This window comes from Vanessa atalanta, chromosome 9 (genome assembly GCF_905147765.1).
Source record: "Vanessa atalanta chromosome 9, ilVanAtal1.2, whole genome shotgun sequence".
NCBI lineage: Eukaryota > Metazoa > Arthropoda > Insecta > Lepidoptera > Nymphalidae > Vanessa > Vanessa atalanta.
The window spans coordinates 2,691,627-2,708,900 of record NC_061879.1 but is presented as its reverse complement, the minus strand read 5'-3'; the positions used below and the strand labels follow the sequence as shown (position 1 = coordinate 2,708,900).

The window sequence follows — 17,274 nt, the reverse complement described above, 5'->3', positions numbered from 1 at the left end:
AAAGATTTTTCGCTAATCTGTAACATAATTAAAATTTTATATCGTTTTAATTTTTTATCGTTAATCCGACATTACCTACTTTCTTTTAATTGTGTTTTGATTATATTACTATCATTTAATGTAATGTTGCAAGTATGAAAATAATATTTATATATTCATATAATATTTAGGTACTTAAATAAACAACTAATAAAACCTAAATATGAATTATTATTTTGTTGTAAATGACACGAGACTGGAGATTTATTTATTTATTTTATTTATTTATTTATTATGTTTTGCTAGCGGATGTTACATAAATTACACACCAATGAAATCATGTACAAAATAAGATACATTATGTACACCCATTCAAAAGCAAAAACTGCATGCATAGCGTTCTTGCTCCGATTACAATTATATAATTAAATATTAAAGTGCTTGATTAACATTAAGTAACAATATTTCGACATTGAAAGGAGAGAAAAAAAAAAAGAAAAGTAAAGAACAGAAATAACAAAAACCACATTACAAAGTACTATAAGTTTACATATTTACATTTATATGCTATTGTAACATTCTTTCTGTAATAACTTTACGGAAAGTCTTGATAGATATATAATATATCGTACGAAATTCGGACAAATCGGATCATAAAGGATTATAAAGGGTCGTATAATTGGAATATAATATGTATAATCTAAGTTGATTTATAACATCTTAATTCAGTTTAGCTTTATTAGCCAATCAGCGCATCCGTCGAGACCATAACGTGAATATCAGCCAATCAACGCTCATAAAGTGATGCTCATTTGTGATTTACTATACTCAGATTTTTGTAATGATTAGGATCATTAAACAGCACAGACTATTTTGAAAAATTCCAATTATCCGCTCTTTTACAATCGTTCTAGAATTTTTACAATAATCTAATTAGTCTGATTATCCTGAGTAGTAGTTATTAGTTTGTCATATTAACCGAAATGATTCAACTGTTTATATGTATATATACATATATATAACGAGGAAAATTTAGTAAGGATTATATTTAATTATTTACATTTTTTACCATTGATCACCGTTGGTCGAGATCTAACGGTATTTTAATAAGAGTTTTTAAAGAATGTCAAAACGGAAAACTTGATTTTTGAATTTCTTAATTTTGTGCCAATTTGATAATTACTTTTTGCGACGCGAGTAAACTATAATTAACCCATATTATTGAGTTTTAGTCCATATTTAAAGTTTATTTAAAATCACGAAATTGAAATACAATAGTAACAAAATTAAATAAAATAGTTCATAATTAAATACTAAAATATGGCCCGGCTTCAGATCTTGTGTAGGGGCCTACATGTATAATGTTTATTTGACTTTATCGAGAACTTTCCAGTTGCACCAAAGTTGTAGAACTTGTAGTACAATTCCGTTTCGTGAAAAGCAAAAGCCGTTAGCCCTACGCCTGGTCTCTTTCTGGTCTTGTCGGTCATATTCTGGTTTGTGAATACAATGACTGAACCTATGTTTACGCACAAGTTTTACTTGTCCGTTAATATCCCCTAAGCAGTTGACTAATTATTAGGCACTCGTGGACGAAATTCGGTCATGTAGAATTTTTTATTACCCCTATATATAAAAATCTTCTTATGTAAAGTAACTGGGTGGACAGCTAGTTATTATTTAAATGTAGGTATTTACTATATGATATGAGTTATGTATGTTTTGAGTTTTAAAGTTATGTATCATTCTAGAGAATTCGTAATGAATCATTGAACTGGCTTTCGTATACGGAAGTTCGATTCTAAAGCGTTTAAAAATAATATTATATATTTACATACATACTTTATATATGTAATATATTTGAATTCACATAATATGGAACTGTAAAGATAATTTCCCATCAATTTATAAATTAAAGACAGTGTAAAACCTCTTATGAACCTTAGAATGTAATTGAAAATCATTTGAAAATGTTTTGTGTTAATTTACTCGTCACCCGATACCTTTCACGCCCTCCGTGGCGTGCGTATACCTGCGTATACACGTGCGTTTCTTTACCTAGTGTTGCCGATACGAAACCGATCCAATCGATAGTCTTTAATACATGTTTTATTTCGAAGAATGCGTATTAAGATTTTTATTTTTATTTTTAAGGACGTGAGAACTAATATTATTAATAAGATACACGCATAAAATCAGCTTTAATCTAGACAGATCTGCGCCACGAAGGTCATTAGCGTATTATTTACCATACGTATTATTTCGTAAGAAGTCTTGCGATCGCTAATTTAATTTAAATTACCTTTTGGATTTTATTACTTCATAGATTTTATTCGTGAATCATGTGCGTCGGCGTAATTTAACAATCGTTTCGTACTTATAACGGATAAATACATCCCTTTTAGATTTCGTACATTAATAGATTATTGCTTACCTTGAATATACTGTATAACAATAAATATTATTTTAACAAGTAATATTATCTATACTAATATTATGCGAATAAATGCGAAAGTAACTCTGTGTGTCTGTTTGTTGCTCTTTCACGGCCAAACCACTGAACCGATGTAATTGCGTATGAAGCAAGCTAGAACACCAAGGAAGAACGTACTTTTTACGCCTAATACTTAAAGACGATCCCAAAAACACTTGCAAAGCCGCGGGCGATGACTAGTGTTATATAATAACAAAACAAATAGAAGTGTTGTGTAGAAATATTCGAATACAAGAAACACAATAAAACGTATTTAATTGGAAACACATAGTATTACACAGTACTTGTTATGAAATGTCTTTAAAATAATATGCAAATATGCAACCCGATTATATACATGGTCCAATTTATAGTCATAGATACTAAAAATTGGACCATATATATAATTGGATTGCATATTAAACTATAAACAAGCTATATAGTTATTAGTAAACTCTAAAATAATACCAAGTAATATCGATAAAAATAAATTAAAATTAAATACAAATAAAATAATTATTATATATTGTATAATAATTGTATTCAATAAACATAAAATATTAAGCGTATACACATATTTCATTATCTAACATTCAAATGAATTGGTGAAAAATTATAATTGTACTGAGTTTCTTGGCTATTTTTTTAAATAATTTGTAGAATCCGCGTTACAAAATACCAAAGTAGTAGTAACCATACATTTAATTTAATCATGCAACATGTAACGATTCAAAAGTTCCTGTTAGAGCGTACTTGAATAAAGTTTATTTTGATGGTGTTTTTTTTTATTTACCGACTCAAAATTCAAAAGTACTTTCTTGAGCTTACAGTAAAAATAGCTATGAGGCACATAGAGGAAGAGCGAAATATAAGGGTCAAAGAATAGCAAGACGTTTGATGACAATGATAACTGAAAGAGAAGAAAACATGGAAAATGATACAGGAGCCAGCAGTTGATTAGCTTCAAAAATATGAATAATTTACATAATAAAAACGTTAATAAATAAATACAAGATACAAGACGACCTGTAAAACACATCCAGTACTATGAATTAAAAACGACTAAAAATTGTTTTTTTTTTTTTTAGCATTAGCAGCCTGTAAATTTTCCCACTGTTGGGCTAAAAAAATACATATGTGGCAGAATTTCGTTGAAATTAGACACATGCAGGTTTCCTCACGACGTTTTCCTTCTCCGCCGAGCACGATATGAATTATAAACACAAATTAAGCACATCAATATTTAGTGGTGCCTGCCTGGGTTTGAACCCGAAATCATCGGTTAAGATGCACGCGTTCTAACCACTGGGCCAACTCGGCTCTAAAAAAATTGTTAGTATTGATTTATTTCTAAAGACCAAATATTATGGAAAATTTCAAGCGGACAATTTTAAAACATTACAGTTATTATTTACTACAACCAAGTTTCTTAGAAGCAATGTCTCATTATGTGTCCTGTTAATGCATAGTGTAGCTTAGCATATAATCAAATCATTTTAACGAGTTTTTAATTGAAATGTTGCGAAGATCGATTGAGGTCTCATTAAAGTTTTACAAATTGTATTTACGAGTATAACGATTAAAATGACGCTCGACTTTATTAAAATATTTTTGAACACTAATCGATATAACATTCAAATATAAAGTATTTTTATTAATATTGCTATTTACTTTATCGAAAATCTTATCGGATCGCGTTTGATTATAATTAAACGCTATAAGCTCGAGCTCGGTCGAATTCTTAGATGCAATACTTTATAAATAAAATTTAATTTAAGCTTAATTAACATATTTAATCTATAAATAAGACCCGTCAATGTCAATCAATATAAATAAATAAACTGTTTATAAAAAAATAATAGTTGTTAAAAATGATTTATTGTTCATTTGTTTTTTTTGTTCATTTGTTTGTAGTCTAGATAGCTCAATGAATAGCAAAGCTGAATCTTAAGGATTAGCTATTGAGATCTCGGCAAATGCAAAGACTCGACTCTATATCGAGCTTATATCAATGTTTCGAGTACCACAAGCATTGGCTCCGTGATTAGCCAACGTGACCGAAATCGTTCAGGACGATATCACCATCCCTTATATTATCCGATGCGAATACTAAAACCTAGATATTAATTTTAAAACTCGTTTAAATATATTTGGATTTTTTATACCCAAGGTGATATTCATTTGGGAAATTCATTATTCAGAATCGAGCATGTCGTTTTAGTTCACACACATGTAAAAAAATATCACAGAGTAAATAAGGTGTATGAATGTTCCCAGAGTGACTAACTCTATTCAAAATATGATTATTTCAAAGTCTCTAGTCTCTACATAGAGGTCATTGGAGTTTAATTGTAAGATGATACTAGGATACATTATTTACTACTACGCATTTGCAGCATAGACGGAAATAGTTTATTAGTTTCATCTATTGGATAATTTATTAAAACGTATCAATAAAACATTTTTTTATTAAGAAGATAATTACTAAATATTCATTTTCTATAGACTTAAATACAGATACAAATATATTCGCTCACGTTTTGTAACATCTCGTTTTTAAACCGTTAGCAAGTGATTCACGATATTTTGTAAACATCACAGGAAATATTTAATAATCTTTGATGGAACTAACCTTGGAGCGATCAGAAGCAATTAAGGTATGGGATAACGAAAAACCTTACGATACCTAAATGTGTACAGATTATATTAGTATAATTCTTGAAGCAACTATTTTATAAGGAACAACATACCGCATTAGAGACAAGTCCGTTAATTGGGCATTTCTCAATCCGAGGCATTTTGGTTCAAGTTATCTCCACGCTTCGAGTTACTTAAAAACAATTTTCACTTCGACATTAACGACACTTTTAACTTCCACACTACTCAATTTAGCAAACTAAACTTCGAGAACTGTATAGTATTTCGTGCCTAGTCTATTTCACAATACTTAATCGAGATAGTCGTCCTCACTTGTCGGACCGAGAATTTTGAACGTATTAATATAACGTATAGTCACGTGTGCGTGCACGACGTACGAATGCCGCGCAGCTAGTGGGTAGTGGGTTGCAGGCTCGGGTCGACGCGGAACCGGTCGATATAGCGTTAGATCGATACGACACTATAATGAATCTTTTTTATTTCCCATCGTATTAAAATAGGCAGTTTTTGTGTAATCTGTGTTGGTTAAGAATCTTCGTCTTCTTTTATTCAAATTCGATTGTATCATGAGATTCCTCTTTTTATTTTTTATAATCTACGAATAGTCGGGCTATGGACATCTTCAATAAAATACTATTTTCATACGTGTGTGGGTGATGTGGTTTTTGTAGTAGTTTTTTTGTTTTCATACTGTTGATGAGTCGTTCGACATATTGGACGTTTGTTTTGTCTATAAGAATTTTGACATTTAGGATTTGGAAAATCAGAAAACGTTTAATATAGGATAAATTGTGTTTCGATTAAAACGCGAAACTTATGGTACAAATGTCTAATTCTCGCGTACGAAGTCTTATGATTTACTTTACAATTTGTTTGTATTTAGTTGTATTGATAAATAAATAAGTTACGACTGTCACATATAATATATTAAATTAGTGTTTAATTTAATTAGAAAATATTGACTTTCTTGAGTCATCCCTCTATTTATTTTATTTAAGAGATTTATGAACATCTATTTACTTTCTTTAAAGTATTTAATACTCTACGTCTATTGTTTGAAAAATCTATTATATCAATAAATGAGATCGATCTTTCTATTGTTGTGTACGATAAATAGATCAATCATGTAACCTATACTTTATATATCTATATATTTACCTACCCCGCAATTAACAGTCTGCGGTAATGTAATTTAAGGAGGTAAACATACTTATATTACAGTAGAGTAATAACTTCGTCTGTATTTATCCTGCAAAGAATAATTGATTTGTCTATTTCTGTCGTTTGATTTCTTTTTATATACGGCCTTTTTATATTATAATTTTTCATTCAGCCCAAAGAAATGAGTAATATGTATTTTGTTTCTTAATAGTTTTATTATAGGTGTGTTCATATCAGCTGTTTTACTGCTCGACACTAAACATTTCTTGATGTTTAATCTTATCCAATAAGATTCAGTTAATACTGCGTCGCGGGCTGTCCTGCTAAGTTTTGTCGCAGTTATATCTGCCCTTTAACGCAGGCAATTTGGTTTAGTACTAATTTCAACGGTGTAAAGAAATATGAAATTATTTAGCTACTTATTGCATTTTACAGTTGTTAACATATTTAAGCGACCAGAACTTATTTAAATCAATTGTTATAACTCTCTTTAACGGTGAGAATTTATTCGAACGACAAAAAGGTGATGAAAGCGTGTCGAATATTAATTTTTTCTCATATATTTTAAATGAGAAAGATGACATTACAAGCTAAGTATAGTTATTAAAATCTGGAAGTAATATCGTCGTCTGATTATAAAAAAAAACATACCCTAAAACTTGCGGTGGACTGCGCGCGGCGCGCGGCGGGCGCGGCGAGCGCGACGCCGACGAGCGCGTCGCAGAGCGCGCGCATCCCGCTGACGCCCGCGTCGGCGCGCGCGCTCAGCGCCTCACGCACTACCGCGCAACTCTCCTCCTTCGATCGACCTCCAGTCGCCTCTGTGTGGTGGTTTATAAATTACTCAAACGATGATTTTTATTAACAATTACGTATTTGTTCCTAATTTCATTTAGATCCGCTCAGCTAATATGGCGATGAGCATCAACCCATCCAAAATATCGTATTCATAGTATTAGTAAGATAGACAGGCTTGCAGGGTAAAGAAAACACGCATTTCATATTAATTAGAAATACAACATTAGAAACGGTATGAATACTTAAGCTATTCTAGGAAAATAATATAATTGTGATTATATATATTTTTGTTATTTTTAATTCGGTGCAAACTCAATTCTCTCATTCATAGCTTTTTCTACCCAGAAATTCTTTGAACAGAATTTAATGATTTCCTTATTTTTAACCTCTAGCCTAAACTAACAATTAGATCACCAAGCTGTATACTATACATATACATAACTATGAATTTTATGTAACCAACAGCGTTAAAACGAAGTTAGGTAATTTAATTTACATCATTATTTTATAAATGAAATATTTTTTTTATATTTAATAATAAATTTATTTAATTATTTCTTTCGTTACAAACTTGAAAAAAAAAAACCTTCAACTAAAGTCTAAGCGTTAAGACCCTAGTTGTGAAATGCGTTATTTTCAGATACGACACGAAGCTTAAGGGCAAGCAAGTGTCGTAAAACAAGTAGGTACTTGTTTGTGCCCATATTGATAAATACAATTTTTCCGAAAAAAAGATTGGATTTTTATTTTTGGATTATTGCAGAAATAAGTATGAAGGCAAGGTTGTCAAAATAGTAGTTTTAACGGTATTACCATTTTATTTTAATCGAAGTGCCCCAAATGTTTCTTGTTTACCTTCTTATGATTTTATCTTTAATTACATTATGATGACAGTTACGATTTTTTCTTGGATTGTTTAATGATCAAAAAAAAAACGCCGCTTTCAAACAAGTACTAAGTTTCGTGACTAAAATAAATATTGAAAAAAAACGTATTAAATAATATAGGCGCCGCTCAAAGAGAAGGTTGGGGAGATCGGCAAGCTGCGGCATGAGGAGCGCACGAAGGCGTTAGTTGAACGTCATGAAGTTTATCGTCACGACCTACAATTCAACTTAAGTCCCGAGACGCGCCAATATTGTTTCTCATTAAAAATTAATGGTTTATTTAACTTAATTTGTTTGTCGATATGACCCAGTGGTTAGAACGCATGCATCCTAACTGATGAAGAAGCCTATCGTTTTGCTCATGGATGGTAAAATAGTCTTAAATGTTTAACTTTATCAAGTTTTCAAGATTTCAAGTTCAAATAGTACTTAATATGTGATATTGTGACGATATGATATAGAGATAACAATCACAAGATTTGTATCTTAAAATATGCGCCTTTAAAGTTCGCGTGGACGATATTGCATAAAATTTCGTGTATAAGATTATGTACAGTACTATTTGTTATCTGCGTCTTCGCTCGCGTTTTAAGGGTTAGTCGTTCGATGAAGACATAAAATAGCCTATGTCGTTTCTTCAAGTACAAGCTCGCTTTTATCGCTTCAAATTTCATCAAATTATGTTCAGTAGCTTAGCCTTAAAAGAGTAACAGATAGACAAAGTTTCTTTGCATTTATGATATTTTTATTTGCATTGCTATAATCTGTACAATTAAATAAAATCGAAATGTATTTCTAAGAATTTGAAGTAACTGCCAATTTTAACATTGAAAGTCACCAAAACGAAAACAACAATTATTTTTACTTGTCAGTGTTTGCCCGGGGTTATTTTCAAAACGGGATTACTATGGTAATAATTAAAAACATATAAAACTATCAAGGGTATTTTTCTAAGAATCCGCGGTAGCATGAAAACCGTGGATATTTTATTCACAAATTTCAAGCGCTTAAATAATTAGCAAGATTATTTTTAATTAATTATTTTAAAAATAAATGAGGTTCTATTTTGTTTTATTCTAATCAATTTATAACATCAGCCTCTGTTCGACATTTGAATATCCATAAATATTGATCTCATTGGTGTGGAGTTTGTTTTAATAAGCTACTCACACCGACAACATTGTAAAACCGGACAGATTAATTTAATATAATGTTTGCTAGTAGCTCCATATTTTGTCTATTTTATTCTATGGCCTGAGATTTATTTGTTTATCAAAGGAATAGTAATAACATATTTTTAAACCAAGCTTTTATTGAAATGCTGTAAAAAAGAGGAAAAATATTCATGGTTTCTTAGTTGACTGCCTCGTTGGTCTAGTCATTTAATAGCTAGATTCTGATTCTATTGCCTCAGATTCCTAGTTCCGTAGAGTAGTGTAGTGTAGAGTTCTGGGTTCAAAACCCAGGTCGGACCGATAGAGGGTAATTGGGTTTTTCAGTGAAAAAAATCTCAGTGACAGCCCAGAGTCAGCAGGCCTTAGTTCTAGCCTCCAGATCAACAAGCAATATATTATACGAGTTTACAAAAATAACTATTTTGTATTTCATAATGAACATATTTTTTAAACGTACTGTTGACCAATCACTATAAAATTAATGTGATGTAACAAAGTACTGTAATCACATATTGAAATATATCGAACCACAATTTGACCGCGTATCAAGTGACAGTGGTTTTCGACAAGCGACAAGTTATGACTCATAGATTCTGTATATTAATTTGAATTTACTCAAGTATGTGTGATTAATTAATTATTATTATGTTTACGACAAACGATCTTCAAATTTTGGTATAAATGTACTTAGCATTTAAGGAACGAAAAATTCCCTTTTAGTATATTTTTGGTATGATATGGTAGTCTAGTCTATTTATCAATTGACGAACACGTTGATGCAATAGAATAATTTATATAAATTATTTATTATATGCAATATAAAAACTTAAATATTAAAATGATATATAAAATAAAATATTAATTATTATTTAACGGTTTTTTTTAGAAACTGTTCCTTTAATAAATGTGTAGTGTATATATAGTGTGCGATATGTGTTTATTTGGATAATGTGTTTTAATTGGAATATGTTTTAGTCAAGATGAGGTACATACTCACCCTTCATACAACTTGCGTTAGAATCGAAACAGCGAAAAAAGGGCCAGTTTATAATATAAAAATCTCTAAAATAAGTAGCCGAAATACTGACCGGAAACAGCGAATTGGACGGTGAGCAGAGCCTCCATGATCTTGATGAGCAGCTTGGATTCCGCGGCGTCCGCGCGCCCCGCGCACAGCGCGCGCAGCAGCAGGCGCAGCAGCGCGCCGCCGCCCGACACGGCGGCCTGCGTGGCCGCGTACGCGCGGAACGACGCGCTGGCCGCGCACAGCCGCGCGCACGCGCGCCAGAACGTGCTCGCGCCGCGCAGCGCCTCCGCGCGCCCCGCGCCCTCCTCGGCGCCGGAGGGATTCTGTTCATATATCATGTAGCACCTGTCCGTCATCTCGGTGAGCGATTTGAACAGCATCTGCACCGAGGCCAACGAGCTCATCTCCCGGAAGTACGTGAGCTCGGCGTTCTCCTTTATCAGCTTGAATATCTCGACAATGATCGCTATTTCGAGGATCGCGCAGCACTGGTTCGAGAATTCCGGGAGCGCCACCAGTTCCAGGACGTAGCTGAGCCCGCCCTTCTGTATGAACTGCTCGGCAAACGGTACCGTGTTCAGGAGGCTCGTGAATATATTGAGACAAGATACGGTCAGAAAGTAAGCCGAATCCTCGAGTCTCATCGTGTACCTGTGCTTAGCGACTATGAACGTCGGATAGACGACGCTGAAGAGTAGCTCGTATTTCATTTCCGTCCGACACTTCGGCGTCACTTTTAGAAGGTGAGCGACGGTCGCGTGTAGGACGTTATTATGATTATCCAACTGCAACAACGAGTTGTAATGTATCAGGAACGACCACACGCTCCTTCTCTCGATGGGGCTCACGCCGTGAGGACAGTACTTCCTTCCGAGGTCTCTGTTGTCGTCGCTCTGCTCGCAAATGGAACAGGGCAGCTGATCGGTCACTCTCGGGACGAGGATGCTAGCGCCGAGGTCCCCGTACACGGTGTGCTCCAGCAGCTGCAGACAGAGCGTGGCGACGCTGTCGTGGGTGAGCATCAGGCGCACGATGCTCTCCATGAGGAAGCTGGGCGAGAAGCAGCAGCACACGCCGCAGGCGAGCATGACACGTAGTATCTTGTTGCGCAGCGGCTTGTGCGCGGCTACCTCGCGGTCGGGCACCAGCGAGGCCAGCGTGCCGTACAGCACGGACACGCAGCAGGCGGCCGGCAGCGGCAAGCCAGCACCTGCCTCGCCGAGGATGTCGTGGTGGTGGTGCATGCCGGCCGCCACTCGCGCGCGGCACGCCTTGTGTCGGCCGCGCGGGCAGGCCGCCGAATGGATCACCTCGCTCCTGACTCTCTTCATGGCGCTTATCGACTTGCCTATCGACTCTATGAGCTTCTTGATCAGCGTCACGGCCTCCCCCTTGTCGACGTCCGGTATCCGAATCATGAGCTCGATGCACTCCTTGAGAAGGCCGCCCTTGAGGCACTCGCTGTATAGCTTAAATTGTTCGGTGAACTCTCTGAGTTTCTCTACAGTCCTACATTGCATTAGTAAACAATGAAAAAAGGCCATGATGGAGTACGCGACTCCGAATATGAATTTGAGCAAATTTTCAGATTCAGTCTCGTTCGCTTTCTCCGAAACATTGGCGTGGTTTTCGCGTTCAACTTTGGTATTATATTTGGCACTTGATTTACAAATGACATCCTCGAGGATGCGAAGGAGCATCGGCAGGATACCGTTATTGATCAATTTGGCACACAGATCGGAATGAATGAGCACCTGGTCCAGTGACACTATGAGTAGTTCGGTTAACGCAACTTTTACCCTAGACATTTCTAAAGGTTCGTATGCCGCCGCGTTCGCGGGCAACGACCCGAACTGTAGCGAACATAAGTTTTTTAGGGAAAAATTAATACACTGCATTGATATTTGGGATCCTTCTGAACCAGACAGGCTGCTTTCTGCTTTACACAATTCTTGCAAAAGATCCGTTATTATAATAGTGAATTCGAATGTACTTATTTCGGAATTTATAATTTCTCGGTGTTTATCGGTCATGTAATCTTCTGCTTTAGGTTTAGCTTTGCGCGGTGAGAAAAATGGATCTGAATACAGGCTCTGATTGGGATATTCGTTTGAGGACCGCAGTAGCTTAGAGCTGAAATACTCGAAATCATCGCTAGGCGAACAGACTTTGATAGTCATAGATTTATTTAAAATCTGCAGGTCGTCATTAGAGTCGCCTGAGTCAGACGTCTGATCGGATTTTTTCGGTAGTCTTTTTTTAACTTTGTATTCTCCAACAGATTTGGATTGTCCATTGATCCTCGGTCTGGAAAAAGTTGTCGAAATCAAACACGGAACTACATTAGTGAGGCTAAAATTTTTATAATTACGTTATGCATAAAGCAAATAATATGAAATCTGTTATCAAGTAAGAGTTAATTGTACAATATTTACCTTGCTGAAATTGTACTTTTTTCAGATGAAGCAGCAGAAATATTTGAACTTACGACACTACTTGGTTTCTGCTTGGACCATATTCTGTAAGCAAAATACCCAATTTAAAAGTATCTTTTTTATGATATAGGCAATGACGAGCAAATGACGATGGTAAGTGGAACCTGATGGTAAGTGGTCATAACCGCCCATTGACAATGGCGCTGTAAAAAATATATACAATTCTTAACATCACCAATGCGCCACCAGCCCTGGGAACTAAGATATAATGTCCCTTATTTTTATTTACAATGGCTCTCTCACCCTTCAAACCGGAACACAACAATACTGAGTACGGCTGTTTGGCGGTAGAAATTCTGATGGCTGGGTGGTACCTACCCAGGCGAGCTTACACGAAGCCCTACCACCAAGTATCTATTTTATTAAATAAAATATTGGATGAGGCTTATAACTGATCACACTATTGTGACCGAGTCAACTAAGAAGTTGGAACTAACTAAGAAGAAAATATTCACTAGAAACCTTTTAAATCAAATGTAATATGAATAAATCTGTCCCTATTCAATAACTTTTAAATAGAATATAAATTATGAATAAAAAAAATTAATATATTTTAATAAAGTTTTTTATTAGTGTAAGTTGAAATATACAATAATAACACAGCGTAAAAATACCAGTGGGCCAACGGATGCGTCTAGACAGGTCTATCGTATGGGTTGCGCGGGGCGAGGGAGGGGTGGTAGCGAGCCCAGGCTACCATTGGGACTCACTTGGGACTTGCCGTTCAGGGATGTAGAAATCTAATTTAACGAGACGAGCTCATTGTGTTATTTAATCAATCTACGTCCAAAAAAAATGGCCATGACGAAAAGCGGCATTTCGAGAGACTTCAAAGGCCCACTGGTGGTTTTCCTTTAGGCTGCGTCGATTGTATGTATAAGTGAAGCGACCTGTCGGAGAAGAGGTGGTGTATGGCGGCGTGCGCGTGCGGGGGGCGCGGCGCGCGGGGCGCGGGCGGGCGGCCGCGCGCCGCGCTCGCGCTCGTCTCGCCGAACAGCCAGATGAGCACCGAGCTCAGCTGGCGGCAGCACGACAGACCCTGCGACCGGCGCCGTATTCAGATTACAAAATCTTGAGCTGCTGACTCTATATCAGTTCAGTTATACTTATTTGCTCACTGAGACCGTAAACGACCTTAGTTAAAACATACGCGCTTTGTTCGACGAGTACAGAAATTTCATATAATATGACTATGGATGCGTCTTCAAAATTTAAATACTGTTTTGTTGGATTAATTATATTAAACTAAAAATTATAAAAAGCCTTAATGTTACTCTTTGTTTATTTCTCGAATTGTGATCGATACTGCGAGTGTGCTTGACGATACTATTTTTTTAAAAAATCTACAACGTATTATGTATCGTGTAAAGATGCATAAAAGAAACATGTTTGTAATCAATTTTTTATGATGTAGGTAGGCGAGCCGCAGGTGGGAAAATGATCCCTAATATTAAATGGTGGGTCACCGCCCATAGAGACCTTGGCACTGTAAGAAATGTTAACCATTCCTTACATTCAATGCACCACTAACCTTGGGAACTAAGATGTTATATCCCTTGTGCCTGTAGTTACACTGGCTCACTCATCCTGCAAGTAGGAACAACAATACTAAATACTATTGTTTGGCGGAAGAATATATATGATAAGCCATATATTTAAACATCAATTAACTTCTAGTGAATAATCACGGGTCAAAATATAAAATTCTGGGGGGGAATATAGTTTATATTATTATTTTCATGTATTATATTCTCGGTTATCGGGGGTCGCGGTAACTGCTCGTCGTTAACTATCACGCGTCGATAGCTCGGTGCACTGTGTTACTGTACTAGGGAACTCGTTGTGTAATTTCGAACCGTACGCCGATGGCATAAGGTTTCATATCGACTTATTTACGAAAAGATTGTTGTTAGCTCGTAAAACAAATTGACGTACGTGGATAATTGAATTATTGTTATGAATATAATTGTAAATAAGCAACGCCGTTATTAATACTATGTATTTGATATGTAATAGGGACACAAAACTACCGATATTTCTTCTTCTTAAATTCTACCTTCTTTAAGCAAAGCGCTAAAAATGTCCTATCTAAAATGTATTAATAATATTTACGTTTTTTTAATTAAATATCATCATATTTGTTTGACCCATGTCACGTTACCACAGAGCAGTAATCTCACCTCAACCCCCAGAGCTCGGAGCAGCACCAGGCACCGCCAGGCGACTCCGCCCAGCAGGTAGTTGCGCAGTATCTCCGTCGAGGATTGTGTGTTCATGCGAGAAAAGGCGCTTACTAATTTCGCACTAACTTCCTCGTTTTTTGTATCTGTGGTGGATATAAACCACTACAATTATGTTAAATGTTCACCTAATTCGATTCTAAAATATATCTATTGCCTTTAAATTAAAAGGAACAATAAACGAGATAAAATTGTTTCCGGCAAAGTAGAATAGCTTGCTTAGCCGAGATGGCCCAGTGGTTAGAACGCGTGTATCCTAACCGGGGTTTCAAGACCAGGCAAGCGCAACTGAATTTTCATATGCTTAATTTGTGTTTATAATTCATTTCGTGCTGCGCGGCGAAGGAAAACATCGTGAGAAAACCTGCCTGTGTCTAATTTCAACGAAATGGTGTAATATGCTCCCAACCTTCTCCTCAAAGGCGGAGGAGGCTTTAGCCCAGCAGTGGGAAATTTACAGGCTGCTAATGTAATGTTAATGTAAAGTAGAATAGAACCATCCAATCTTAATTTATATCCAATTTGTGTTATAAAATTCTACTATTGGAAAATGTTAGGTTAAGCGTATCTATAAGCATCAGCGCTCAATTACTCGTATAGTGCAGGCTAACCACCAACCAATAACAGTATTCCCAAAATAATTAGGGTCAGGCGTCGTAAAAGTCCACCAATTACATTTTCTAAGTGTTATAAATCCTTCAAATACAAAGGCAAGCGAATGAGTAATGACAATGTGTACTTAAATAGAGAATAAAAATATCTTGACGTTATAATTGAAGATCAAGAAAACGTTCAGTGATTTGAAGCAACGGAAAATAAGCATTGGATGTATAAAAAAAAAAAACAATTATTTTACATATAATTTTTCAATTTAAAAATAGAACGTAGTGCTCATGACCGATTTCGGTGTCGCCGGCCATACATAAATCTGCAGGAGATGTTATCGTGTAAAAGGGTGTACGCAAACACAGGTGCGCTCTCAATACTCTTACTCTCACAATCCTATGAAGAGATGGCAATCTGATACGACCGAAGTCAGATCACGCGCAGATCCAACGGCTTATTTTCCGAGACAAGGAAGCGTGAAACTTCGAGCTTCCAATGTCCGAGATGCTACTGAGAATTTATTGATCGAATAAATAACTTTTATTAACCCGATTAGGAATTTGAACACTTGGCCATGGCCATGGAATAATTATCTGCAGCCGTAAAAAAGATTAGTTTAACTAAGAAGAACTGTATCAATATAGTTGGAAAGTAATTCGGTGACTGACCTACGGATTCTATAGAATTTGCGACATCAGTGGCGACTGGTGGTAGAGCAGCGGACTCGAGGTAAGGCAGCGAGTAGTGGGTGTTGATAGAGGAGGTAACGCGATGGACACCACACAGCAACTCGCAGCCGACTAGTGACACCACGCCGCTTACCGGACTGCGGGAAATATAAAAAAAACTCTGTACAATCTCATAAAAAATAGCTGTTAATATAAGCTAGCATTGAATACATCTCGTACGGAAATAAAAATGAAAAAAAAAAATCATTTTCAAGGACGGTTAGCGTAAGACAGGCAGCCGGCAGTAAGTCTGCGCTGCAATTCGTTTTGTTGCAGTTTTATATTTCAAAAAACACACTATGTTAAACGACCCAAATAAATTGGATAAATTACGATTATGACTATATGATAATGATTGTCTTTATGTTGTTATACAGGGTTTGTAAGATGTTTTTTATTAATAAATTGAAGCTATAACTAAATTTTCCAATAAATATGGAAGATGAAGAAATTAAAATTGTCTCAATTTGCTTGCTATTAAAATTATTGTATATATACATAAAGGAGTATTGCTCCAAATGAAGTTGTCTAGACTTTTGAAGTATCATGAAACTTTTCAAGTGGTAGCAGAGAATGCTTACCAAAAATTTATTAATTTTTTCACATTTTGTCCTTCGTTGAGACGTATTATGAACTCCGCCAGAAACAACTCCAGCCATGTCGATTTCTGAAAAAGAATACGTTAATGAATACAAAGCGAATAAACAAATGCTTTGAATATCATTGACGTCGGCCTTGACTTCTCGGAACTATATTTGAATGAGCTGATATACATACGTAGCATGCGTTATGCAGAATCAGACGATATTATTTATTTACATATAAAGCTGTTCTTTTCATAAATATTAAAAAATACAATTTCTCATAAGTTTATTGATATTAATCGCGATTAAAGGATTAATAGTTTTTTTTTTCTAATAATTTTTTTTATAGTATTTGCTGTCGCAGGTTTTAGGTATAAAAAAGTATCCCTTTCTCGGGGTTCACGCTTGCTTCGTAACAAATATCATCATATTCGATTTATTGATTTAGACATGAAAACATAAA

General features: G+C 35.4%; 1 protein-coding gene across 1 annotated transcript in view; it reads right to left on the bottom strand.

Moving 5' to 3' along the window:
* The window catches only part of LOC125066387 (lysosomal-trafficking regulator), a 40,598-nt gene that overhangs the window by 19,565 nt on the left and 3,759 nt on the right, over positions 1 to 17,274 (bottom strand). Inside the window, exons 3-9 of the mRNA XM_047674449.1 lie at positions 16,809 to 16,894; positions 16,168 to 16,325; positions 14,834 to 14,979; positions 13,544 to 13,692; positions 12,594 to 12,677; positions 10,220 to 12,465; positions 6,923 to 7,092 (exon numbers count right to left, since the gene is read on the bottom strand). Of these exons, the coding sequence (XP_047530405.1) occupies positions 6,923 to 7,092; positions 10,220 to 12,465; positions 12,594 to 12,677; positions 13,544 to 13,692; positions 14,834 to 14,979; positions 16,168 to 16,325; positions 16,809 to 16,894 (3,039 nt within the window). The remainder of the gene's footprint in view (positions 1 to 6,922; positions 7,093 to 10,219; positions 12,466 to 12,593; positions 12,678 to 13,543; positions 13,693 to 14,833; positions 14,980 to 16,167; positions 16,326 to 16,808; positions 16,895 to 17,274) is intronic.